The following is a 27,185-nucleotide window of genomic DNA, read 5'->3' on the forward strand; positions in this document are numbered from 1 at the left end:
TTAGTGTTTTATATAAGAGAATTTATTCATGAAACAATACATAATAATTTCAAAGGCTATTGCAATATTCATTTAAAACCAAGTTAAATCTTTTTTTTTTTCCCAAATATGAAAAAACCCTTACTTAAAGCAGAATGTTGCCGTATCAAAGCAGGCTTACCTCATTAGATGTAAATTGAAATAAGAAAATAGATGATATGGGTAATAATATGATATGAAGAACATAACACCAGGTATCCCAGACTCAATGACCATCAAAAAACAACAAAGGAAAAAAAAAGCTGCTTGAGACATACAGCACATTTCTTTATTAAAATATGCCAGAGCTTTTAGGACAGATAATTACAGAATGAATTACATGATGCTGGTTTACCACTTCTAAAATGTGCTCCACTGCATTCCTGGGTTCTGACGTGGTAATGTTGAGAAGCATATCACACTGTTGGGTCGTGGTAAAATTCACAAGCATTTCAAATCAATTTCTTAGATCATGAAGGATTTGTTGTGAAAACTGATATTTGGTCTGGAGACGGCTCAAGAGAATTAAGCCAATTCGTGGAATATATACTGCCTCACTTGACCTCATTCTGGTAAATTTCACACTGTCTTGGTGAGGTCCTGCATCGGTGTGACTTACAGAAAGGCAACCACCCATCACTTTGAAATACATGCCACCTTTGAATGGTTTCCTTAGATGGTGTAGATTAGATCTAGATCTTTATCATCCCTGTGTGTTTTGTTTTGTGTTTTAAGGGTTTTACGGCGCTTGCAACACATTCAGGTTATATCAGCGCCAGTAAAAAGGAAGAAAATGGGATAGTAAAAAGTTCTAGAATTCCAAATAAAGCACAAAAGAAAAAGTAAGACATAGGGGAACTGGGAACAAATAGGGATCAGATGTAGATTCCAAAAGCACACTATCAAAGTACTTAGTTTGAGACCACCTATGTCTCATCCGGACACAAGCACAAAATCCAACAAAGAGAAATACACTCAAATGCTTACAATATAAATTCAAAATAAATATAATAATACATAACAGAGAGATGATTTACAAGGAAAAAATTATCATCTCCAAAACAATAACTATGCATTTGACTGTTTCCCTCCCCGCTAGGACTCCGGCCAGGGCCAGGACAAAACCAAGTAATCTCATTCCAAGACAAAGATAGAAAGCATGTTGGAAAACAGATATAAGGGGATAGAAGACACAGCATGTACCCCCTGCCCACTATGGGAGGTCAGGAACTTATCATCCCTCTGATCTTTGCAGTAACAGAAGTATAGTCAGGGTTGAAGTTCTTTTGCTGATTGCAATTCAGTGCAAAAAGTCTTTTCCTGATCAGACCAAGGATTGATGTGGCAACACTTCTCAATTGCACTGACATATTATAATATTTAAATATGGTATCCAAATACTCCTACATGATCCCTATCAATTTTTTCTGCAAATTGACACACGAAAATGGGGAAAATATTTACTGAATTCTTTCAGACATTGAGTTTGGGACTCGAGGTATGCAACAATATTGAAGTAAGGGTAAGTCACTTGCCTGTGGTTCAAAAGAGTAATGAATTCGAAATAATCCCCCATTATACATTTTAAACAATTATAAAGTGTAATCGGTAAAAGTTTAAATTATCTATTGCTAAATTTCATTGTATCACGGAGAGTAATTAACTATTTGACAAAAGCAATTGATCAAGCTTGAAAACTACGAGAATGATGCCGGATATGGAATAAAATGCTGACTTGTGGAAAATTCATGTTTTTCCTGTCACTGGTGAGCATTATTGAATGTTTTGATAAATCCATCTGGAGTAAATTAGTAAACTATAATGATCAGAATGACAAAATTGGAGTTCTTGTCAGTTTCAGAAACGACATACACAACAAATCAGATCAATGTGACTCCATTTCAGCCTCCTAATATTATACCAGATTTAGGTATTGGGTCATATGTGTTGGTTTAACTTTATTTTGAACCGATATTTGCTGTTCCACTTCAATAACAACAACCTTTATAGCGCATGTACACATTTTGCAAAAAAGACTAAATTCCAATGAATTATGTCCGCGTTCTACACCATCCCAATAGTTTCTGATAGATATTTATGTCATTCATATATTTCACGTCTCTGATTTGACCATTTTGATTAAAATCTTGATACCATAGCTATTCTTTCATGTGGAAATTCTAAACAAAGCACTAAGTGGTAAACTCATTGATTTTAAACAGAAAAAAACAAATAAAAGAAGAGAATTATTTTTAAAATTTAGGCACTCACACACAAAAAATTCCTCCATCAATCTCATTCCAACCTTAAAACCCCTAATTATATATAATGAAAAAAACTTTTTTTAAATGAAAAACATTATAGCATCACACTCCACAAAATGCAGTGATTACAAGGCGACCACAATGATAGATGGCCTTTCCAATAGTTCCAGAATTAATTGTTATCTCAATCACCAAAAATATACCCACCCTCACTTTAAAGTTTATTTCTTACATCTTTTCAGAATATTTACAGAAATACAAATATATTAGAACATTTTAAAAAGAATAGACTTGTAATGAAAAAAAAACAACCCCCCACCCCCCTCTCTTAAAACAAAAACAAACAAAAAACATGGCCATTTGTCACGACCTCTGCCCAATAGAATTGTCAAACGTGTTGATTTACAGTTCAAAAGTTTCAAAAAATTCTACATGTTTGTCTTTCTCTCTAGTATGAAATGATACACATAAACATAGATCAAACGGGAGAGGCAGAATCAGTCAAACATAAATATTGTGATTCTGAAGCTGTTGTTTAGGCCGAAAGAACAATTCGCCACAAAACAAGAAAACATTAAGAATCCCAAATGCAAGAAGACTACAATACAAGAATCCTATACAATGATAACGATGACGATGTGAGGAGGAGGAGGAGGTAATGATGATGATAATGATAATTATTTATTTAATTAATTAAAAGAATGATTTTTTTATAATACTGTAGTTCCATCCCACATTTGTGATATTAAGTTTATTTCAATTAGAAATAAAGAAAAATTGATGATGACTATTCAGGTGATAATAGTACAGATGAAAAAATCCACGTCACATGTCATCAAAGTTGAGGTGGCGGTGGTGGTGTTTTCTTTATCACTGAAATGCAAAAGCAAAAGTAAAAAAATATTTAGTTAATGCTGACTGAAAAGAAAGCAAATACCCACTTGGTGTGGGTACCATGGACTTAATATAAATGATTATCATTTTAATAATATTGTACCAGTATTATTTTAACATTTTCTAACTGTAGAAATGCGTCAGCCTTTCTAATTTTAGTCGTTTGCAACTTAGGAGTTAGGTATATTTCATTGATAAGACCTGTCAAAACAGGTTAAACCATAATTCAAGAGGCCTGGATATTCAGTTCGGTTTCTATATACAGTCAGTCATGTCTCTCTAATCCAGAACTCCACAATCCAGATGTTTCCATTATCTCGACAGGTTGCCTGGGAACGGATATTTTTTTTCTTCATTTGTACACTTTAGAGACTGATTCCACTATTCAGATATCTCTGTAATCCTGACAAAATGCTGGAAATGGAGGAGTTCTGATTAGAGAGACATGACTGTATTTCCATTTCAGCTTAAGGACTAAAAATGTGACGTCAAACTGTTATCATATCCGCAAGGCCTGGAAAAAGAAAATTGAGTTTAAAGTCAAAATAATAATTATCAGGAAATGTAAACTATAAAACTATAAGGAACAAAAATTTACTCTCCTCAATGAGGCATTCATTTTTAATTTATGTTTCAAGTCAAGTTTAAAATACAATTTTAAGCATCAGCTTCATCGTTTTGAGAGGATGAGTCACAAAAATGAAAGCAACATCAAGGAATGGTCCACTTATCATGAGTACAGAAATGAAAATGTTGCTGCTTGAAGCTCGAAGAAATAAAAAATAACAACAGGAAATATAATGAAAGTGTCAACGAAGACAGATAACGTGGACTCTATCATGTTAAAGTGTCTAAAATTGTTGAGTTGCTACATCTATATACAGTTGCAGGTATTTAAAAGTGCTGAGGTGACGCCTGAGAAGAGTTTTTTATTATAAAGGACCTGCGAATCTTTTAATAGAGGCCATGTAAAGAATGGCTTGGATGCAGTTATTTCAGTTTAGAGGTGGTTTGAGGAGTAACAATATCTACTTATCAAGAGTTTGTTATCGATGACAAAAAGAAAAAAAAATGATATTCCAATATAATTTTCGTTTTAACAATCTTTACAATTAAGCCATTTTAAATTTAATTGGTCTTCATTTTACTCAAATTCAAAATTGGTTGAAATGAATTTGCGAAATATAATATTGAAGAGTATCTTGAAACTGTAGGAGAAAAAAATCAATCATAGTAAAAAGGGTTACAAAAGGGCCCCCCAAAAAATAAAGAAGAAGAAATTGAAGCAAACTGGTTTAAAACTAACTCTCCGTGTAGGATTCAGGTGATACAGAAAAGCTGCTAAAAGCTGTGGACTGTAAAAAGTAACAAAAAATAATGAATATTACAGCTTCAAAAAAGAACAAAATACCAAACATGTTTCGGTCTCAAAACTGAAATTAGTGCTGTGCCATCTGCATATCTTATATTGTTGATATTCTCACCATTGATCTTAATGCCTGGACTAAAGTTCTAATAATTGTTTCGCTGTAGATATTAAAAAGGTCTGGTGACAAAACACATCCTTGTCACTTGTCTAACACCTCGTTCAATTTGTTTATATTTATTGAATTCAAATATAAGTTTCATTATTTTTTGTTCTTGGCTTAAGAAGGGTTTTGAGCCCAAAACATTCTGTTTGGTATTTTGTTCTTTTTTGAAGCTGTTATATTAATTTGTGTTTGTAAAAACATAGTAAGCAGATTATAGGCTTCATATAAAGGTGGACAATATCAAATCAAAAGATGTAAAAGAAAAAGGAATAAAGGAGGAGAAAGACATAAAATATAACAAATAAAATAAACATACACAATGACAGGCTGAAACAACAACAGCAAAAAATCATATTGCTTTCATTTAACTAATCTTCTGTCACACGTTAAGTAGTTACCAGTTTTGTTTGTTTGTTTGTTTGTTGCTTTAGGTCTCTTCCAACACAATTGAGGTTATATGAGAGACCGCTGAAACAAAAAAACAAGCAATCTAACAAAAATAGTACAAATGTAAATCAAAATCATAACCTAAAGATATCATAAGCTAAATTATAAATAACCAAGAACAAACAGGCAGAAGATTTACAGAAAAAAAAATATCCCCTGTCAAAAATACAATCACAAACCAAAGAAGCAGGATAGGCTAGTAAAGAGAAGAAGAAACGACATCACTATCGGATCGTACACCCATGCGAACATCATAGGTATATGATTCAAGGGTGATGCTCCCATCCAACCACCCGCGTTACCAGTTTTAATATGTACTCGGAGAATAAAATTTCGTTTTGAGGAGAAAATGAAAAGGAAAACATGGATTGGGTTGAGAAAGTTGAAAAAAAGTCATAGCTTACTGAATTTCTGTAAACATTGTATAGGTCACCGTAACCCATTCAACAAATCAAAATAGTTAAGGATATAAAAATATAATTTATCTTCTACTGATAGCCAGAGACACAACTAGTCATGAAATGTATTAAAATAGATGTCCTACTACAAGATCATTTTTTACAACATGTGTCCCATTGTCTCAATCTGGTAACATGTAGGAGTAACTAAAACATCAAAACTTGAATTTGATATGAAAATGATCAGAATATGATAATAAAGTCATACTTTAGGGCAAGCAAGGTTAATGTTGTTTTACCCGATTTATAAAGCATGAAACCACATTAATAAATGCTTCGTACTGACTGGATGGGACGTTGATCTGGCTAGCTTGTGTAAGAAATTTATTTTTTATCAATTGTGCTGGAGAATACCAATTTCGATTCTACTTTCTTAGAATCAAACATTTAAAGAAACAATATACTGAACTGCTCACTTTGTCAGTCCCTAAACGACAAATAATTCTTTGTTGCTTATCATTTTGTTTGAAGCAGACTTATTAAACAAGTATCAAAATAAAAAAAAGAGACATTGGTTCACAGAGACAATCTTTTTTAAAAACACAAAAAAAAAAACGAGGCTCAGTGCAAAAGTGCAAGGTAGAGTTGAAGGAAAAAATATGAGAAGAAAAAAATTCATCCCAAACGTCCCCATTCAGGTGTACACTGAACACAAGTGACATTTTAGAGATGAATGATAGTGATAGAAATTCACATGGGAAACAAATTTTTGTTGTAATTTTGGTCTGATTCTTTTTTTTTTTAAATTTCTTCATAACAGCAGAGGCCTTTTAGGAAATAATTGCTAATTCCATATATAAAAGAATGGTGTCCAGCTTTGACAAATGAATCTTTTTTTTAAAAATATTTTTTTTTGAGATATTGACCAGAATAAAAAACTTATGAACAGAAGCGGAAAAGAGCAAAAATTGACTTGTTGAAGTAAGAGATAACTGTGTTGAATAAAAATCATCCAACGACAACTAAGATGACCTATTGATAAAAGCTCATAATTAATCATTTGACAGTAATTCAAGTAAGTGATAAGCCACGTTGTACGAGAAATGTTGTACAATTACTTAAAAATCACCAGGAAGATAAAAATAAAAAGGGATTTATTAAAAGCATTTTACTACCACCATAACAAATAAAGAAAGAAAGGTTGACGAAGGAAAAGAAAATATGACACAGGGAACAAAGTAAAAAAAAAAACCCAAAAAAAACAAGATAACAAAATCACAGCTTTGAATATCAAATATGTGACCTATCACCTCAAATCAGTATCATAGAGCGAACTGATGCTGAACATTGAATTTATAGTCGACAATATGGACCTTGGTTTAAGTTGAAATGGATTATTCATGGCAATGGATTGAGCAACAAATTTGAATATTAAATTCCTTTTAAGGCATCTAGTTCACCATGACATAAAAATAACGGTTTGAGGCCGTAGGTCATATATGACATGAAATATCAAATATTTTATAAAATGATTATTTTTAAAAAAACTCATGCCAAGAATGATTCCTGAAGGCACAAATGCACTTGCTTCAACAAAGATAGCTATCTAAAATACTGATACATTGAACTAAGTTTAATGCAGAACAACCAAATTGCAATAAGGTTAAATTGCACAAGCTTCAAATTAAAAGAAATAACAAACAATGAAAATTTTGGGATAAAAATTTCTTTAGCAACATGATACAGCCTCATGCTGAAATGCAGTCATCTGAATAGTGTTCTTGAAGCTACAAACTATAATAAAACCTTCACCCCACCGCTTGCTATTATGGTAACCCCCCTTACTGCCAGCGTTTGGTATGGAGTTGATTTTTGTTTTTTTATCTTTATAAAATCATAAGACCTAAAACCTGGTTCATTCATATGAAAAGTCATACATTACTACAAAAGTAGAGATTGAACATACAAATTATTTCTGACAATGAAAACTAGGAAAAATATTATATTTTTTTACTGTTAAAAAGCTAAAAACAGCAGTTACACAATTAAAGTGTGGTAACTAAGCTGTTTAACTATAATATATAATATTCTGTACAGTCAGTACACCCTAATGATTACAAATAAATTAAATTGTTCAAAACAAAACTTTTAACATTTCCATACACAGCGAGTGATAGAACCTGGCCAACCCTGTCTTATCAATCTTCTTCGACATAATAGAATTAATATTGCTTGTAATCACAATGATGGTTATGCTCTATCCTCCTGCTTCTATTAATATATACATCTCTGTTTGTAAAATTACGAATGGGTTCCCAATAGCTCAATTGGCTGAGCATTTGCCTCATAAGATCAGGGACTGGTATGATCCTGTATGGAGTCGAGACTTTTTCGACACGATATCCAACCAGCAGTGATTGGGTAGCGGAGTCTGTTCGTTTTGGCAACAGACTAGTATCCTATCCAAAGGGTAGAAAGCAATTGGTACTGTCTGTCTAACAATTTAATAACACAGAAACAGAGATAATCTCCAATTCCATCAAACTTATGGCTCCTAACGATTTCTTTTATTTATTTCGTTATTTTGTTAGTGACAACATGAACATTTAGAAATAATTTGCTATTAGTTGACTGTGGTATTGACTGGTTCATGTCAAAACATTCATCCCCGTTGCATTATTATAATTTTGAAAATATCTATTTTCCTTAAGTTTTAGACGTTTTTACTATTTCAAGTAGTTATCCCAAGTAGCTATTTCAAGTCAAATAATTCTCTTGGCATGATGAATCAAATTTGTTATACTGCAAATTACGCAAAGATCCCAGACCTGGGTATAAGGTTTTACAGTAGATGACTTAATATTGCATTTCAGATTAAGCTCCAATCACATTAGTGTTGACTTTTCTATTTGTTGGTAAACAAAGAAGGGTTTGTACCCAAAACGTTTATTGCTTGCTCTTTGTTAAAACTTCAAAGCCATAAAAATGTAACTTATACTTGGAGTTTTGCAAACCCTAATGCACAGTTCTTTTTTTTCTCATTCAAAAGCATTTTATGTAGTAGTAGTAGCGTTGGGCTACACTTCTATATTCAAGGTATCAATCCAGATTCGGAAGTCATCATCACATTTGTTGATGGTTTCAAATCCCCCTTCCAGTTTTGTCTCTGGGCAATCTAGTACGAGGTGGTTTGCATCTAAAGCATTTTATAATAGTTCTACAGTCTGCGTATAGTCTACTCAACAGAAATACTTCTCTTTGTTTACAGTGAATGTGCATCTATTTTAATTTATATTTGGACAATAGCCTTATTTTGTTCAGTACAGAATACATCCAAAAAGTGGCGCTTCTAAATTAATTAGATACGAAGTATCTCATTTGTTCCAGTAAAAAAAAAGAAAAATTCAGAAGATTTTTACAGCTGACGATTGTTGAAGTTATGTTGATATCTCATTATAATCCTCATTGATGGAGGAGTCCAGCAAAACTGACTGATACTGGAGAATCAAATCTCAAGTAACACCACAGTTGCTGACAAACGATTACATAAAATTTGAAAAAAAATCATAATCCTCCCTAGGGTAAGGCTCACATATTCTCTACATTATTCCTATTATTATTACTATTACCATCATTACTTTTACTCTATTCAATTTAAACTAAATAATAATTTGCATTAATGAGATGGACAAAATCACTTAAATTCTTATCCAAAAAAGTTAACTAAAATTATTAACCTCATTAGATGTGAAGAAATAACATTGATCAGTCATCAGGTAGTTGGTTATAGCTTCTGGTCATCCAGGAAATTATTGCCTTTGTTGATCATGGCTACAGTGACTCGTCCAACTGTTTTCACCGCGTTAATTGTTTCATTGACAGCTGTTTTAATAACTACTTTGTTCACTGAATCCGGGGCATTGTTGTCATGGATCATATTAATAGGTGCTTTAGTCACGGCATGGACAGCCAAATCTGGTCTTACCACTTTGTTAATGACATCTGCTCCTTGTTTGAATGCTGAGAGAAGATGGAATCATCACAGTCAGTAGATTTTAAATAATTGTTTATCCTATCACATCAACCATTCCATCAGACATAAAATCAATTTTTTTTAAATGACACAATCAGTACACATAACTCTAGTTGCATAGGAATTTCATTTTTAAACATTATATCACAAAATATATTATGATTGCACGAACATGATAATTTGCATAAATGAGACAAAACAAGAAATAACCTTTTTAAGTTTTAGTAAAACCATGGTTCCCCACAGCAATTCAAAAGATACATAAGACATTATCATTTTAAGCTAAGTATAACTTGCTTCATAATTCATTTTCTGGCAAAGCATTAGATAAAATTGTAAAATCAAAGGTATAGCTGGAAATTTCACTCTCTTTGAAAAGTATCTTACAGCATAAAGCACCAAGAATTTTTTTTTTCTCATTAGGTGCCTTAAATTACTTATTTTACCCCTGCATTGAATGAACAAACATGATATTTCAATCATTCAATCAATCTGCGTGAGATACATTATGTCTGTAGGAATTGAGTTGATTGCCCAGTGGTTGGGAGTAAATAAAAATGGCCAATTTGGTTCTACTCCAGAATAAAAAATAAAAACTTTTTATATGGCACAGCTCCACGATTTTACTTAACACTCTTTAACATTCATTTCTGAAGGTTGCATAGAACTAAATTTCCATTTTATACTGTACTAGCATTCTTATAATATCAATCACGGTACTTGTCATCAACTAAGTCATATGAGGCATAGAATAGGGAACAAAAAAACTGGTTCCAATCTCATTGGAAGTGTAAAATCACTCTTCCCGAGGACTGGACACAAACCTTGTGTAATTCAGTTTCAGAGTGATGACATTTGATTATCTAATCCGATGATATGCCGGTCGTCAATAAAGACCATTCATCCTTGCCCTTTTACGTCCTGTAATCTTCAGAATCTGCCTATACAAATCCTGCTACTAAGATATTTATGCCACTTTCTGATTCAATATGTAATTGAAAGAGTAGAAGGTGTGACATCACGACTTCTCTGCTCTATTATTTTTGGACCTGACACTGGGGCAAAAGTTTGATAAAATTGTCATTCATCCCAACACTAACCACATTCAGGGGTACTTGCCATCATTATGAAATCGATATTTCTGAATTTTGTGGGCATGTTGGACAAAACTTGATGAAAGATGTCATTCATATCAGTAATAATTTACAAGGAAATAATTTTATTGACTATTATTATCATGAAATCAATTATTAAATTTTATCTTTGAATAAATACATTAAAAAACGAAAATAAAAATGGTATTAAACAGTTATTGTTGCGGATAAGTATGTTCACAGTTAAGCATACCATATTGCCAAAATTATTGTTGACTACTGTTTTCTAATAATAATAATAATAATTATTATTATAATAATAATAATGATCATAAAATAAATAAATATATAAAATAAAATAAAATTCCCTTTATTCATCCCCAAGGGGAAATTTGTCTTTAGGTCTATTCCAAGGGAATACAGGAATAACCCAGGCATCAGCCACAGTGCAGCGCCGCAAAGTGAGCTAGGGCGAGGTGACTTGCTCAAGGTCACACAACGAGGCAGGTAGTCAAACTCAGTACCTTTTGGGTACGAAGCAAAGACCGTACTGCTGAGCCACGCTGCCCCCTAAAATAATAATAATAAAAATAATAATAATAATAATAATTCATGTCTATAGAGCTGTATTTCCACATAAAAGCTTAAAGGCACTTTATTAGCTCGTTTATAGTAATGCAATTGCTCATGAATTCCATTTCTCATTCCTTTCATGTATTGTGATGACACACACACTCATAAACAAATACTCACTGACACACACATAAATTCAAACACTGACAATGATATTCAACTAAAAGGTTTAAATAAATACAAAGTGTGCTCGAGTCTTTTTAAAATCATTTATATGTCCTTCCAAAGAACTGTCTTAAAATGTTCCCTGAAAGTAAGTAAGACTTACAATCAGAGATTGCCTTTACTGCTGTGGTATGTAGATTTCACAGACTGAGTCCTCTTAAAGAAAAAAGACTCATAGCATATAGTCAAAAGGGATCCTTCAGATAATCTTAGTTTCCCTATCACTAATAGTGTGGCCTAAATTTCTATTAACAATTGTTACCTTAGGATTAATAAATCTAAACAGAAAAAAAAAAAATGAATAAGAAAAGTTCTAACTGTTTAATATCAGATACATGATGTGAAAGTGAACCTTATCTATTTGTGTACGATTTCTAAAACAGTCAAACAGTTTATTGACTTGGCAACAAAGTGAAAAATCAATGCAAGCTAAGACAGTCACACCTCAACTTCTATAGTAGGCTGTTTTTTTGTTTTAAATTGTAATATCTGCTGTGCAAGAATAACTTTGCTCACAAGAATTAAAAACCATATGGAATTATGTTTAAAAAATTGTTAACAGCATATCTATGGGCGACAGTCAGAGTTCAGACATTACGACAAAATGAATAGATCTGTACATACATACACATACATGCATTAACACACATTTTCCCACATACAAATAGATGCACAATGTAAACATAGAAAACAACATCAAATCCTTTCCATGCAAGACTGACGGTGGAATGAATAATAGACACCTGCACCCCAAAAGTCAATCCAACACAAAATCATTTGTGTGTTTGTGTGTTTGTGTGCACATCAACATAGGGAGACAAACTTAGTGATCTATCAATCAACATATTCACTTGTATTACAAAAGTAAAGGACTGATTATTTCTTGAAGTGGCATTTTTATTGTAGTAGAAGTCCTTCAAGTTAATCTGTTTCTGTAGCATTAAACAGGTAGTAGCAATGGCCTCCTACCCTTTGGATAGGATGTACATCTACTACAAAAAACGTTTCACTTTATCTAATTGACTGAGATAGCTAATCCTAATCAATGTTGGGTAGACTAAGGTCAGAGGAGATATCTTGACGAATGCTCTATCACTGAGCAATTAGAATCCTAATACTTTAAAGGGAAATAATCTTAACATTTTTCAGGTATAGACATTCAAAATACGCAGTTTAAAATATTTTTAAAAATCACCTATCACCACAAAAGAAGACATCCGTTTGACCCTCTCCATTTCAGCAAAAGACCATGAGACTAAAAAAAGAAACAGCGACTAAGAGTGGAGAGGTTTTTACAACCCCCCCCCCCTCCCCCACACACACACACACACATATATATATATATAAACATACATACATACACAACTTAGGAATTAGGCATTCCCCATTGAAATTTCTACCCATTGCATGAAATTTGTTTGATGCACTAAAACTACAACTACAAACGCATCCAATCCCAACAAATACCCACATATAATACAACAAATTGACTACAAACCTTCATCATTAATCACATCAGCTGCTGTGGCAACCGGTACTTTAGCAGGGGCAGGCATAAGGTCACCGCCTAAGGCTTGAGATAATTCTGGCGGAGGAAAGTGAAATATAATTTTTTAAATGCCATTTTTTACTATTAATCCATAATATTTGTCAGAAATACTTTTTTGTTTTGCACATAATATAGTATACTAAAATCAAATTATTTTCAATTAAATATTTCATAAACCATCCCCCCAAAGGGAAAAAAAACTTTCAATAATCAATTAATTTTTATCTTGTAAGTTTGCAAAGGTCTTGTGGATCTGTATTTGCGGTCATTAAAAGAAATCAAATTCAAATATCAAGATGCACAAGGTGATTAAATACAATATTTTAACTCGAAAATGTGGCAACTAGGGCACTTATTAAAACAAGTGAACAATATAGATGAATAAAAAATATAAATATAAACGTTAAATATTAATAATGAATTCCTTACCTTCTACAATGGTGTGGTAGGCAAAATGGAGATAAAGAAGGAAAAGCAAGTGAAGAGAAACGAGAGCACCAATGACAATCATCCTCTCTTTCTTGCCTCTCGTCCTTGATAAAATTATACTGGTCTGGAATGTGAGTGAGTAAATATAATAATAGTAATACTAATAATATGAGGAGAAAAAATATAAAAATGGTGATGATGACGATGATAATGATGAAAATGATAATAATAATAATAATAATAATAATAATAATAATAATAATAATAATAATAATAATAATAATAATAATAGCAATGACAATAAGAAGAAGAAGAAGAAGAAGAAGAAGAAGAAGAAGAAGAAGAAGAAGAAGAAGAATAGTAATAATAATGGTGGTGGATATTGTCAATTATAGAGACATGGTACACATACAGAGTACAAGGCGCTTTCCAAGCACAGTGGACCTAGTAAACACATTTACATTTAACATGACACACACCCATAAAAGATAACATTTACATATTTGTTTGTACCACTTTCAATATGGCTCCATAATGATATAATTTGAACCATAAGTCAATTGGTGTCTTATTGCATACGTGTCTTGTAATAGAAAATATTTTTACCTTCAGATCATATTTGAGGAGAAAATGAAAGCATCATTTCACTCCTGACCAGAGCTGCCTACTCGTAATTTCAAAAATTCGTCGTTTCCAAGGCACAAAAAGAAAAAAATCTCTTTTAAATAGCTTTAGAAATAAACAATTTGCTCTCAGCGTGGTCTAAAAATACTCCAAAGTCCTGAATATAGGTTCTAAGAACCTAAACTTTCTTTTTCAACAATATTGAATATAAAATGTTAGATATTTAAAAAAAAATCATAATCAAAATTATTCATTTCAAAATAAATCAAACTTAAACTTTTAAACATTCAAAAAAAATTATTACATCAAAATAAAGATCTGAACTATTCTCACCATTCTTAGACTAGACAGCCCACCAACGATGGCCCAAAGTAAGTAAAAAAACATGTGGTCATGTGATGTGTGGATGGCAGTTCCAAGGAACAAAACAATGCAGTGACCAAATAAACCATAACCCTGAAAAAAAGAAATTGAATACAGATTCTAGAGGGAATAAACAATCCCTTCATCAATTTGGATTCAAGGATTGCTCGACTTGCATAGGATCGATCCCCCAATTTGTATTGAAAGGTTGAATGCACATCTTTTCAAATTGGTATTCTATAAAAGTTTCAGTCTTTCTCTTTCTTTTTATCTTGGTTTTTTTTTTTTTTTAATTTCAACTTAATTTTAATTTTTTAATTTTGCTATAAGAATTGCCATTTTTTTGTGTCATTCGGCATTTATTTTAAATTTTATCTAAAAGAAATCATCATTATAAGAGTCCAGCTAATCCGTATATTATGAGTTAATAAGACTCTAACAAAGACTCTCACAAAACCTTATTTGTTCAAGTGATTTTCTTAAACTGCAATCCAATGTGACATGGTAACAAAAGGATCACATTTTCAAGAGATGAAAAAAAATAAATATCTCACTGAATACTTATCGAAACAATTTAAATTCCCATGACAAACTCATTGGACTCAAATGCCTAAAACAAAAGAAATCCATAACTAAAATGTGCATGGCACTATGGTTGCTATAGTTTTTGTGTCTGAATTGGATTTTGGGGGGGGGGGGGTTATTATTCGTTATTCCTAAAAGACCAATGGAGCTGGCAGTCTGCAATTTATGTCATAAAGAGATGTGGTTTTCAAATGGGAGTGTCACCAAAATTTATGCAACTGAGCACAGGTGTCAAAATATGACACAAGATATGATGGTGATTTTTTCACAACTTAAACTGAGCTTTTATCAGAGAAAAATGTTTGACAGGGCAAAATCAGTGGGAAATTTCTGAGAAAACCCCATAATCCCGGAATTCCGCGGATCTGCGGAAGATTATCATCACTGAAACATTTTTACGTAAGGATGGCCCAAAGTAAGTAAAAAAACATGTGGTCATGTGATGTGTGGATGGCAGTTCCAAGGAACAAAACAACGCAGTGACCAAATAAACCATAACCCTGAAAAAAAGAAATTGAATACAGATTATAGAGGGAATAAACAATCACTTCATCAATTTCGATTCAAGCATTGCTCAACTTGCACAGGATCGATCCCCCAATTTGTATTGAAAGGTTGAATGCACATCTTTTCAAATTGGTATTCTATAAAAGTTTCAGTCTTGCTCTTTCTTTTTATCTTGGTTTGTTTTTGTTTTTTTATTTCAACCTATTTTTAATTTTTTAATTTTGCTATAAGAATTGCCATTTTTTTGTGTCATTCGGCATTTATTTTAAATTTTATATAAAAGAAATCATCATTACAAGAGTCCAGCTAATCCGTATATTATGAGTTAATAAGACTCTAACAAAGACTCTCACAAAACCTTATTTGTTCAAGTGATTTTCTTAAACTGCAATCCAAAGTGACATGGTAACAAAAGGATCACACTTTCAAGAGATGAAAAAAAAAAAAAAAATCTCACTGAATACTTATCGAAACAATTTAAATTACCATGACAAACTCATTGGACTCAAATGCCTAAAACAAAAGAAATCCATAACTAAAATGTGCATGGCACTATGGTTGCTATAGTTTTTGTGTCTGAATTGGATTTGGGGGGGGGGGGGGGGGTTATTATACGTTATTCCTAAAAGACCAATGGAGCTGGCAGTCTGCAATTTATGTCATAAAGAGATGTGGTTTTCAAATGGGAGTGTCACCAAAATTTATGCAACTGAGCACAGGTGTCAAAATATGACACAAGATATGATGGTGATTTTTTCACAACTTAAACTGAGCTTTTATCAGAGAAAAATGTTTGACAGGGCAAAATCATGTAAAATTTCTGAGAAAATCCCACAACCCCGGAATTCTGCGGATTTGCGGAAGATTATCATCACTGACAATTTTTACATAAGGTTGGCACCAATGTTATCTCATCATTCAGTTTTGTTATTACAATAAACTTGTAAAGCTGTGAAAGTACTTTTTCATCCACTTTACTGTCACTCAAGAAGAGGGAGTGATTGTGAAGGATATAGTTGATGTTCTAAATAATCTACCTCATTATTGGCAGGTTGCCCAAAAATAATTTTTGATTTACTGATCTTCTTCAGTCAGCTGTGCCTTTCTCTGAGCCAAAATAAAAAATAAAAGTTCTGACTTGATGATGCTCTTTCACTCACCGCTCATCAAACTGGGGTTTTAAGGTTGACAACAATGTGGCATTATTTCTATTTAGTGTTGAACTTTTCCTTTATCATTAATTCACTTTTCGTTTTGAATCTGTCATTTATCAATCCGGGAGTGAAAAGTTAAAGTTCTATGCTGCTGTTTTATGCTATCATAAGGTAAATTCTTTCCTTTAAATTTCTTGCAAGGTCATAAATAGACTACTTTACTCACCATCATTGACAAGATCTGTAAGATGGCCATCCTGACATTACAGACATAAGATAAAAACCAGACAAAAGCAGATGAACCAAACCAGTACATGAAGCAGACGCCAAAAGCTGAACCCATCAGAGTGCCCTCCTCCTTTAAAAAAAAAAAAAGAAAGAAAAGGCCATGAAAAACACAATTGCAAAAAGGATTTGTTGTGCTTTTTGTTTTTATCATTATTTTTTATCTAATAAAATTGGAATTTTTAAAATCATCCAAAAGGATAGATTGTGCATAAGAATTCCAATTAAATATAACAATGAGCCTTTCTTGAATAGAATTCTTATTATTATCATTATTATTATTATTATTATTATTATTATTATTATTATTATTATTATTATTATTATTATTATTATTATTATTATTATTATTATTGTGTACATCTATTCTTAACAGTAGAGGTATAATATACTTTAGGGTATATAAACTGATGAAACATGTTTGGAATAATTATTGACAGACAATAAAACTGACTTTTGCAACATTAAGCCTACATATAAGGGTGGTTTAAAAAAACAAGTGGGTTATCCCTCAAGTTTTCACAACTCGTATTTTCATTTTCTTTCATTTTAAAAAATGTCAATGCCAAGTTTCATTTCACCAACATAATATCAGCGTTCCGGGTTAACTCTTTTAACCTTAAAACTATTAATGATCCGGTCCAATATAATTTTTAATTGGTATCCAAGTAACTTTTTCACAGCCTTTTCATAACATGGGCTAGCCCACCTGTCCTTTATACTGTCCATCCATCTACAAGAATGAACAGTCAAAGAATGGTATGTTATGTCCCTATTCAATGTTACTGTTTCCTGAAAAATTCAAAATGGTAAATTGAGATCATTTAGCATGTTTTCAACTTAGCATTGTTTAGCAAAATAGGTAATCGTCAGTTGCGAGGTTGTCCAAAAGTAATGGGACAAATGTCCCATTGAGTTCAATTCTTTTTCATGTGACGTCATATTTGGCTCAATTGAACTTGTACATGTACTCTTTAAACTAAAAGTTGAAAATTTTAATTCTGTCAAATTTTGACAAAGTTATGGCAATTCAAAATGGCTGCCCCCACAAATGTCCATCAGCGACATAGAAGCTGCCATTGAATTTCTTGTTTTTGAAGAAGAAACCTTGAGTAACATTTTTAAACACTTTGGGAAAGTTGATAAAACTCAGGTATTTTGTAGAGGCAGTGTTTTTAGGTGGGTTGAATGTGTATCTGGTCATTTAGAAGAAAATGAGATGCAATCCAACACCTAAACTGAAACCCATCAACCATGTCTTTATCTGACAAATCTTGTGATGATTGCCGTCCAAGCAGTGTCAACTCAGTGAATCAAATAAAGACAGAAACATTGGTCAGATCTGATAGAAGAACTGCTCTTGATGAGACAGCATGTACAAATAGACATTGAAGTGACTGAAAGCAAGAATTCGTCGAAAGAAAAGGGAGGTAATCGATGGACAATGCTGTCTCACCCTCCGTATTCACCAGACTTGACATTTTCAGGCTTCCATCTTTTTGATCTACTGAAGGAGGAGGCAATGAGGGGACATCCCTTTGAAGAAGATGAAGAAGCCAAGAGGGTAGTGAAAAATTGGCTGAAAGTTCAGTCAACTCAGTTTTACGAGGACAGAATACATGGCCTTACAAAAAGGTGGACTGTGGCTATCGAGAGAAGTGGAGACGATGTTGAGAAGTAGCATTCTACTCGGCTAATGCCAATCTTCAATTTGACGTGTGATGCGTGTTAATGATTCAATTTGTTTTAAAGTAATAAGCAGAGTCCAATTACTTTTTGACTGACCCTTGTACTTTAGAATTGGAGAGCACTTTTTTTTTTGTTTGTCTGTTTGTTGCTTTAGGTCTCTTCCAACACAATTGAGGTTATATGAGAGACCGCTGAAACAAAAAAACAAGCAATCTAACAAAAATAGTACAAATGTAAATCAAAATCATAACCTAAAGATATCATAAGCTAAATTATAAATAACCTAGAACAAACAGGCAGAAGATTTACAGAAAAAAAAATATCCCCTGTCAAAAATACAATCACAAACCAAAGAAGCAGGATAGGCTAGTAAAGAGAAGAAGAAACAACATCACTATTGGATCGTACACCCATGCGAACATCATAGGTATATGATTCAAGGGTGATGCTCCCATCCAACCACCCGCGGAGAGCACTTAAATCCAAAAATTACAAATTTATTCATATATATATACATTATTTAGCACTAGTCCGTGGAATGTAGTATTAATTCCCTTGAGCGTGGCATTGATGGTAACTTGATTTATTGAGGATATTGGGTGCAATATAAGCCTTGATGTCCAGTTCTGAGCCATAAAGGTTAAATAGAGCCATTACTTATCCCCATTTCTATGGCATCAAACAGAGAGTAACAATTGTTACATAGAATACTAGTTTATTGCAAAATACTTTCCACCCGATGAAAAAGACCCAGCGAACAATGACTGCTGGGTGGACAAAAGATTCAGGAAAGAAAATCCTGATATCATCTGGATTCAGAGCCAGTTCATTTGCTTGTGAATTGAGAGCTACCAAGATCTCCAATAGAAAAAAAAATAATAAATTGATCTTTTATATAACGCAATATCCACTAAAAGTGCTCAAAGCGCATTACAAGGGTCCCTGACCAACAGCAACATGTAACATAAAGGAACGAGACATGATGAATTATTTTTCCAACAGAGACAATGCTGTTAATGGCCAGGAAATCATATTATACACCTGAGTACAGTGAGAGAATGTAAATAAAGAGTCTTTTCCAAGGACTCAACTATGCGCTGAGCGAGGCTCGAACCCAGGACCTTCCAATCCGTGTGTCATATCACAAGACCACATAGCCACTCCAATACTCTCAGGACTACCCCAAATCGAGTGACACTAACCACAACATGATCAGCAGACTTCATCTGATAGAGGAGAAGGGCAATAAGGGTTAAGACGACCATGAAGGGACCATAGAGTTCCTTGGGGACGCTGATCCTCTGATCTGTAGGCTTGAGGGGAATCAGGGAGTATATAAGTCTGGTAGAAGAAGAAAAAAAGTAAAGTAGAAAGAGTGGGGAGAAGAAAGAAAGAGAGAGAGAAAAAGAGAGAGAGAGAGAGAGAGAGAGAGAGAGAGAGAGAGAGAGAGAGAGAGAGAGAGAGAGAGAGAGAGAGAGAGAGAGAGAGAGAGAGAGAGAGAGAGAGAGAGAGAGAGCTGTAAAGAAAATAGTAAAAGTGAATTGACTCATATATGCTGAAGCGATACAAATGATGTTTCGAGGAGACAAACTTAAAAGAAAACACATTTTAATGATAAAAATAACTGAGAGATCCATACGACAGACAGAGAGTGTCTTGTGTAAATGGGAAGGGAGTAAGTGGTAGGAAAAGTATGAAGATAAACTTGGCTGTAAGAGGAGACAGTGTTGTACAGGTAGGGGAAGAGAGACTGTTGATTTGAATTGAAAATAAAGATTGATACAAATTATAGGAAGGGGAAAGAGTGTGAGACACACAGAGAGAGAGAAAGAGAGAGAGAGAGAGAGAGAGAGAGAGAGAGAGAGAGAGAGAGAGAGAGAGAGAGAGAGAGAGGGAGAGAGAGAGAGAGAGAGAGAGAGAGAGAGAGAGAGAGAGAGAGAGAGAGAGAGAGAGAGAGAGAGAGAGAGAGGAATACGGAATTTTCCATTTCTAACCATCAGATGTAAGAAAAATAAATTTAATACAAAAACAAAACAAATACAGAAATAATGCAATTTTTACTGTACACGAGTAGTTATTGTAACTCAATGTAAATGTTTAAATTAAAATAAAACAAAGTGCCCTAATATGATTCTATACCCATGTAAATTGGGGTCATTGCTGAATGACCCACTTTTTGTTGTTTCATAACCATCTCCTTCTTATAAGTCATATATTCAGAATCCATCTTTACATTCAAAGTTTTAAATGATAAATAATACTAATGTGTGGATAAAAGATGAAAAATAACGAAAATGGGTCTCTCAAAGAAAATGAGCACAGACAGATCTAGTCTATTTCCATCTTATAATGCACGAAATGGAAATTTTGTTCAAATATTATCAAAAATAAATGCATCATCTCCCCCTCTCCCCCCTCATATTTTATAAAATGAACCCAGATAACTGTTTTGAGATGATTACCCAAATTTCTATGGTCCAGAGATGAAACTGGATTTTACTGATAAGAAAACGACAAAACAGGTGAGAAAATGAAGAAAATCCAAAATTGCAATTTACCTCATTTGAACTTCTTTGGGCTCAACATCAAAGTAAGGGCGGAGGACATCTATGTTGCCATAAATAGACCAGGCTCTCTTGGCACTCTGAGCTCCTGCCTGCCACACCTAGACAACCATCAAACAAAACGGATATTAATATTTCATCAGTGTAACATGCCTAAAACCAGAAAGCTTTATGTGTTTTAAACCACAGTATGCAATTTTTGTATCCTAATCGTATCATAGTATGAGATATTTTGTTAGTAAATAAAATTAGTATTGCGTCAGGAATGATAACGTTCAAAAAGTCAAAAAGTTTATTTTTTGGTCTGTGAGTTGATGTTGACATTTGAGTTCATTTATGAGTCAAACCACTATATCTACGAAACTAAAATTTACAACAAAGTGTAGCGTAACTAAGATTACAAATGGGGTACTTTAACTAGGACATCTTTGCATTACCAACCAATATTATTGCCAATGCCAAATTTAGATATTCTGAAAATTGTGTGGTTTCATATAATTTCATTGAGCGTTCAATAGCAACCTAACACTAATATAATGCTGAAAAAGCACTTAAATGCATGATTTTTTTTTTGTATGTTGGAAATCTGAAATTTTTATCACAAATAAAGTTATGAGAAATCCTATAAAAATTAAGAGAAATACTTTAAAAATATGACAATTCATGTAAAGTAATTATATTCATAAGTATACTCATAAGCCTTAGAATCTGAAGAGTTGAGGCTTATTACGGATTATGTCCCTTTAAATAGACAATGACAACTGCTTCCAACCATTTAGTATGGAATGTTGGTGACTGTAAAGTTCCTTCAAACAGATCTAACCGACCAAGCTATGCAATCACCTCTAGGTGGACAATAAAAAAAAAATACACAAAAAAAACTTGACTCTACACAGGACTGAAACTAGTCAGTCTTCTTGATTTTGAACCGTGCTCTATCAGCTGAGCTATAGTGCCTCCCTAAACCTCAAACAACATTGAAAGTGATTGGCCGAGGTGAATTCTAATCTTAGGTCTAAAATACAATATACAAACATTCATGGAGTTGGGAAAAAAACGAGAGTTAAAGAAACAGATCAATTTAATTTTCAATTGAATAATCTGTGGTTCATTCAATCAAAAAAGCCTTGCAGAAGTGAACTCTTGATTGCAAAATCTTGATGTAGGTTTCCACAAAAGCGATATTTATTCACAACAGAAATATGTAAGAATAATACGTGAAAGTCTAATTTTGATCCAAGTAGATTTGTTGATTCTATAGCAACTTTCACCTTATTTTCGACATTACTTTCATATATTGCAAGTGATGTAAAGTAGTGAGTCAAGAATAAGGAAACTATTTTATGCAACAGATTAATATGTCACGAATTTAGAAAAGTTGAAAAATCTGTCATTTCACTGTGATGACAATAATACAAATAAACAAAGAGACAATTTATATGGTAAAGGAAATGAGCTCGAAATTGTCTCCCTTACTTCTCTTTAATCTCAAATAATGCAGTGGGTTTACCATTTGTGTGACATTTTCTCCCATCCTTTGTTTGATGCTGTCAACCATGGAATTACCTTTGGTACTTTCCCTCCCCCTCTGTTGTGGTGTTTCTGGAAGTGACAAAGTACAGTGAACAGGTTAAATTATCATTTCAGAATAAGAAATGGAAAAATCTTTAAAAACTTTCAAACTCACGGGGAATTTCTTTACACACTGTTAATAAGTTCCCTTATATATCATTATCTTCAATATGATCCAAACTCTTCAATGCATGATCCAATCCCATATTAAGTTCTTTAAAACACATGATACAGCTTTTTATCTGCTAGCATTGAAACGAATCTGTTTATTAGAGGATAAGGATTTCATGTTGAATGGTAACAACACACTTTCTTTCTTTCTGAGTCGCCATTACCTTTCTGTAAGTGTTGTTGAGTAGTTAAAAAAGCCCCAAAAATATGATGGGAGGCTGGATGGGGTCACATAAATACAATACATTTAATCTGGTATTGAACGCAGGCAACTTTTAAGGTTTTAAACCAGTGTCTTTGTGCTTCATTTTCATTGAAGGTTTTTACTTCAGTAGAGTAATTACTGATACTTTCAACAAACCATGGAGGTCAAGTTGTATGTTTTTAAAACTTAGTATACTCAGAGACTGCTAAAATTTACCCACCTTGAAAATGACTTTCATAATCAGAAGCATCACTTTGAACATCCTCCATCTCCATGTCAAGGACAGCAGATTCAGCCCCAGGCTGGAAATTTAAAGTTAAATAGAAATAAAATAACTATGAAAATTTTAATTCATTTTCATGGATTTATCAAGCTCAACATCCACGCTTCCTATAATCTCTAACTCTAAGCAAGTATTCTTGTGAACTAATTCTAAAAAAAACAAAACTTGCTCAAAGGGTTTGACAAGGGGTCCCTGGCCAACTGCAACACTTAACATGTAGGGTGTGACATGATGCCTGTTAGGTGATATTACAATGTTTTTGAGATAATGCTGTTAATGGGCAGGTATTCATTTTCATAGATGGGAATTGAAATTCATGATTTCAGAGGGAAAAATGGATCCACGAATACCCAGGGCGGAAAGCGCCCAAACTTTAAGGATGGACAGTTATTGCCTATTGTCTATGAGTGACACTCATGATTCACAACAAAAACCACTGTAATCACTGATTTCATCAGCATAATAAATAGTATAACAGCGGGGGGAAAAATTAAATTAAAAAGATAAAAAGAGAGAAAAGAGAGAAAAAAAGAGAAAGTGATGATTTCAATGTGGTGGTGGTGGTTAGGATATTGGATTGTTACCAGTGGTAGTAGTGGTAGTAATTATGATGTCATGGCAGTTGTAGTAGTGGTTGTAGGAGTCATGATGATGAAGATGATAGTGATGAAATTGTCAGTAAAAATTGATAATATTATTATTCATAAATAATGAGGGGGTGGCTATAGTAATATTAGTTAAGATAATAATGGTTGGTTGTAGTAGTAGTTGTAGTAGTAATAGCAGTTGTAGTAGTGGTGGTAGTAGTAGTAGTAGTAGTAGTAGTAGTAGTAGTAGTAGTAGTAGTAGTAGTAGTAGTAGTAGTAGTAGTAGTAGTAGTAGTAGTAGTAGTAGTAGCAGTAGTAGTAGAAGTAGGAGTAGAAGTAGTAGTAGTAGTAGTAGCAGTTATGGTCATGATAAAGTGGTGGTAGTAGTAGTCATGATGACGATGATGCTAGTGATGATATTAACAGTAACAATTGATAATATTATTATCCATAAATAATGAGGGGGTGGCTGTAGTAATATTAGTTAAGATGATGATGTGTTGGTTGTAGTAGTAGTTGTAGTAATAGCAATTGTAGTAGTGGTAGTAATAGTAGTAGTAGTAGTAGTAGTAGTAGTAGTAGTAGTAGTAGTAGTAGTAGTAGTAGTAGTAGTAGTAGTAGTAGTAGTAGTAGTAGTAGTAGTAGTAGTAGTAGTAGTAGTAGTAGTAGTAGTAGTAGTAGTAGTAGTAGTAGTAGTAGTAGTAGTAGTAGTAGTAGTAGTAGTAGTAGTAGTAGTAGTAGTAGTAGTAGTAGTAGTAGTAGTAGTAGTAGTAGTAGTAGAAATAGTAGTAGTACAGTAGCAGTAGTAGTGGTAGTAGCAGTAGTAGTAGTAGTAGTAGTAGTAGTAGTAGTAGTAGTAGTAGTAGTAGTAGTAGTAGTAGTAGTAGTAGTAGTAGTAGTAGTAGTAGTAATAGTAGTAGTAGTAGTTATGGTCATGATAAAGTGGTAGGTGTTATAGTAGAGGTACTAGTGATGATGATAATGTGGTGGTGGTGGTTTTAATAATGGTAGTAGTGTGATGATTATGTGTTAGTGGTTGCAGTTGTGGTACAAATGTAATTAATAGTGTGGTATTGGTGGTTTTAATAATGTTTGTAGAGATGGTGTGTTGGTGGTGGTCGTAGCAGTAGTCATGGTGATGATGATGAAGTGACGGTTATTGTAATAGAGATAACAGTGATAGAGATGTACTGGTGATGGTGGTTGTAGTTGTAGTAGTAATGATGAGGTGGTTATGAGTCGCAGTAGTGGCAATAGTGATGCTACGGTGGTGTTGATGATTGTAGTAGTGGTATTAGGGATGATGATGATGAGGTGGTTGTGGTTGTTGTAGTAGTGAGTAGTAGTGATGATGATGGTTGTAGTAGTGGTAGTAGTGATGATGTGGTGGTAGCGGTGGTTGTACTTGTGGTAGTAGTGGTATGGATGATGACCTGGGCCAGAATTTTGACCATCTGGTCAATTTCTTACAAGATGAGACACTGTACCGACGAGTCACCTGCTTATACCATACAATTAAGGTTTAAGGTTAAGATTAATTAGTAATAGTGCTGAAATATTAATTCAGATTTTAAAAGGTTGACCATGTCATACGCTGCGTCTATCAACATTTTAGATTTAGAGGAATCAGGGTAAATGATGGATCCTGACAATAATGTAAGACAAATCATAAATATTAAAAAGTTTGAAAAGGTGAAAAATGAAGAAATGTTCCAGAAGATAAAAATTGAACAGGAGATTGATACAGATCCTCCTCCTCCTCCTCTAAGTCGACGGGACTGAGGGTCAATGTTCATTATAAGCAAGGTTTAGTTGAATCCAACGTGTCACTTTTGACATAAATACAATGGTCAATAGATATATAACCTTGTAAAGTACTTAAAGTTGGTAAAAATAAATGGATTACCCGCTTCCCTTGCCACATTGCCCCACAAGCACCATGATACTCATAGGATTGATCCATTTAATGCCTTATTGAATGGGTTCAAAGGTTAAGATTAATGGGTCATCGCCCTACACCCAATCTCTCCCCTCTCTCCCTCACAGCAATTGTCTCATAAATGTAATCTCCACACTCCCATTTTTCTTCACACCTCCCCACTTCACTTGTCGTCCTTTGCAATTATATATGCACCAAACCTACCATGTGCACATATCATAACCACACAAAGAGAGACAAAATCATTCCATGACGATGTGACGGTGAGTGTCGCTGCCATTGACAGTAAGTCGCGCCACCACTTGCAATGTAATGTCCCTGCTTGTTAGAATATCTTTCAGACAATTGTGGTGTTATCAGAAAGTGATGCACAGTTTTTTTGTTTTATGCCCGTCTCGACTCCATATGGCATGCTCTTCATAGTTTCTATAACTTTGTTGAATGCAAGGTGACTTTAGTCGTCAAATATGAATAAAATGGGAATTTGAAAAGTTTTGTTAGAGCCGATTTCGCTGTATCCAAAGTGCACTGCATAAAGAGAAAGACTGACTGTTGGCATATTGGAGGAGACTGAATGACGTGGAAAGATTTGGAGTTACTTACTCATCAGATTAGTTAGGAGAGGAAGGAGACACAGAGGGTGTTGATGCTTGATCTCAAGAATTCCTTAACTGGTTTTGATAGATGTTGCATCTTGAGTTTCTTTCCCCAAAAGGATGAGGAAAATAATATATGTTCGCTTTTTTTCCAGAATGAATGACCAAATTAAATCCCAAAAACCCTCATTCAGCTCTTAGTCAGTCCTTGCATGAGTTAGTTAAGAGTTAGAGTTACTGAGTAACAATAACAAGAGTAAGAATCAAGAAGAAAAAGTAAAGAGTAAGTGAAGATTGAAGACGAAGGTCAACAATTATTATAACAATGAAGACTGATAATAATAATGATGATGATGTCTGACTGAAGTGTAACATTTTATTTTATTATTGTCGCTGCAAAGGGATTGGAATATGATCATATCCGCCATGTTAAGTCAGTTTTAAAATTGATTGATTCAGTAATTCTGGTCTGGTTGATCAATGATAGTAGTAACAGTGAGAAACTGTGTGATTATCAAACCTGAGATTTCGGATTTTGCCACGACATGTCAGCCATATTGAGTTGTCAACAAAACAAAACAATAGGAAGTGGCACTCGTTCGACT

The 27,185-nt window shown here is 33.5% G+C and overlaps 1 protein-coding gene across 2 annotated transcripts; it reads right to left on the reverse strand.

Annotated features, from left to right (window-relative positions):
- Nucleotides 1-27,185, reverse strand: LOC144978239 (protein YIPF3-like). 2 transcript variants are annotated; one of them, XM_078924058.1, is made up of 11 exons: nucleotides 27,101-27,173; nucleotides 23,396-23,477; nucleotides 22,738-22,829; nucleotides 21,222-21,328; nucleotides 19,866-20,004; nucleotides 16,916-17,047; nucleotides 14,414-14,536; nucleotides 13,457-13,580; nucleotides 12,977-13,063; nucleotides 9,291-9,573; nucleotides 1-3,155 (listed from the first exon to the last, which is right to left on the reverse strand). In XM_078924058.1, the coding sequence occupies exons 1-10, from the start codon at nucleotides 27,134-27,136 to the stop codon at nucleotides 9,338-9,340; spliced, it is 1,158 nt and encodes a 385-aa protein (XP_078780184.1). In that variant the 5' UTR covers nucleotides 27,137-27,173; the 3' UTR covers nucleotides 1-3,155; nucleotides 9,291-9,337. The 2 variants fall into 2 exon arrangements, with proteins under 2 accessions (XP_078780184.1, XP_078780186.1); XM_078924060.1 differs by lacking the exon at nucleotides 9,291-9,573 and having other exon boundaries at nucleotides 27,101-27,185.

Source organism: Berghia stephanieae, chromosome 8, assembly GCF_034508935.2.
Source record: "Berghia stephanieae isolate SIO BIC M18660-M18661 chromosome 8, UCSD_Bste_1.3, whole genome shotgun sequence".
NCBI classification, from domain to species: Eukaryota; Metazoa; Mollusca; class Gastropoda; order Nudibranchia; family Aeolidiidae; genus Berghia; species Berghia stephanieae.

Excerpts from the sequence above, each read along its gene's own strand:
- LOC144978239 (XM_078924058.1), bottom strand. The coding sequence starts at position 27,136 with ATGGCTGACATGTCGTGGCAAAATCCGAAATCTCAG. Across the intron at positions 23,478-27,100 it reads GGCAAAATCCGAAATCTCAG|CCTGGGGCTGAATCTGCTGT; the intron begins GTTTGATAATCA and ends TTAAATTTCCAG. Across the intron at positions 13,064-13,456 it reads CTACCACACCATTGTAGAAG|AATTATCTCAAGCCTTAGGC; the intron begins GTAAGGAATTCA and ends TTCCTCCGCCAG.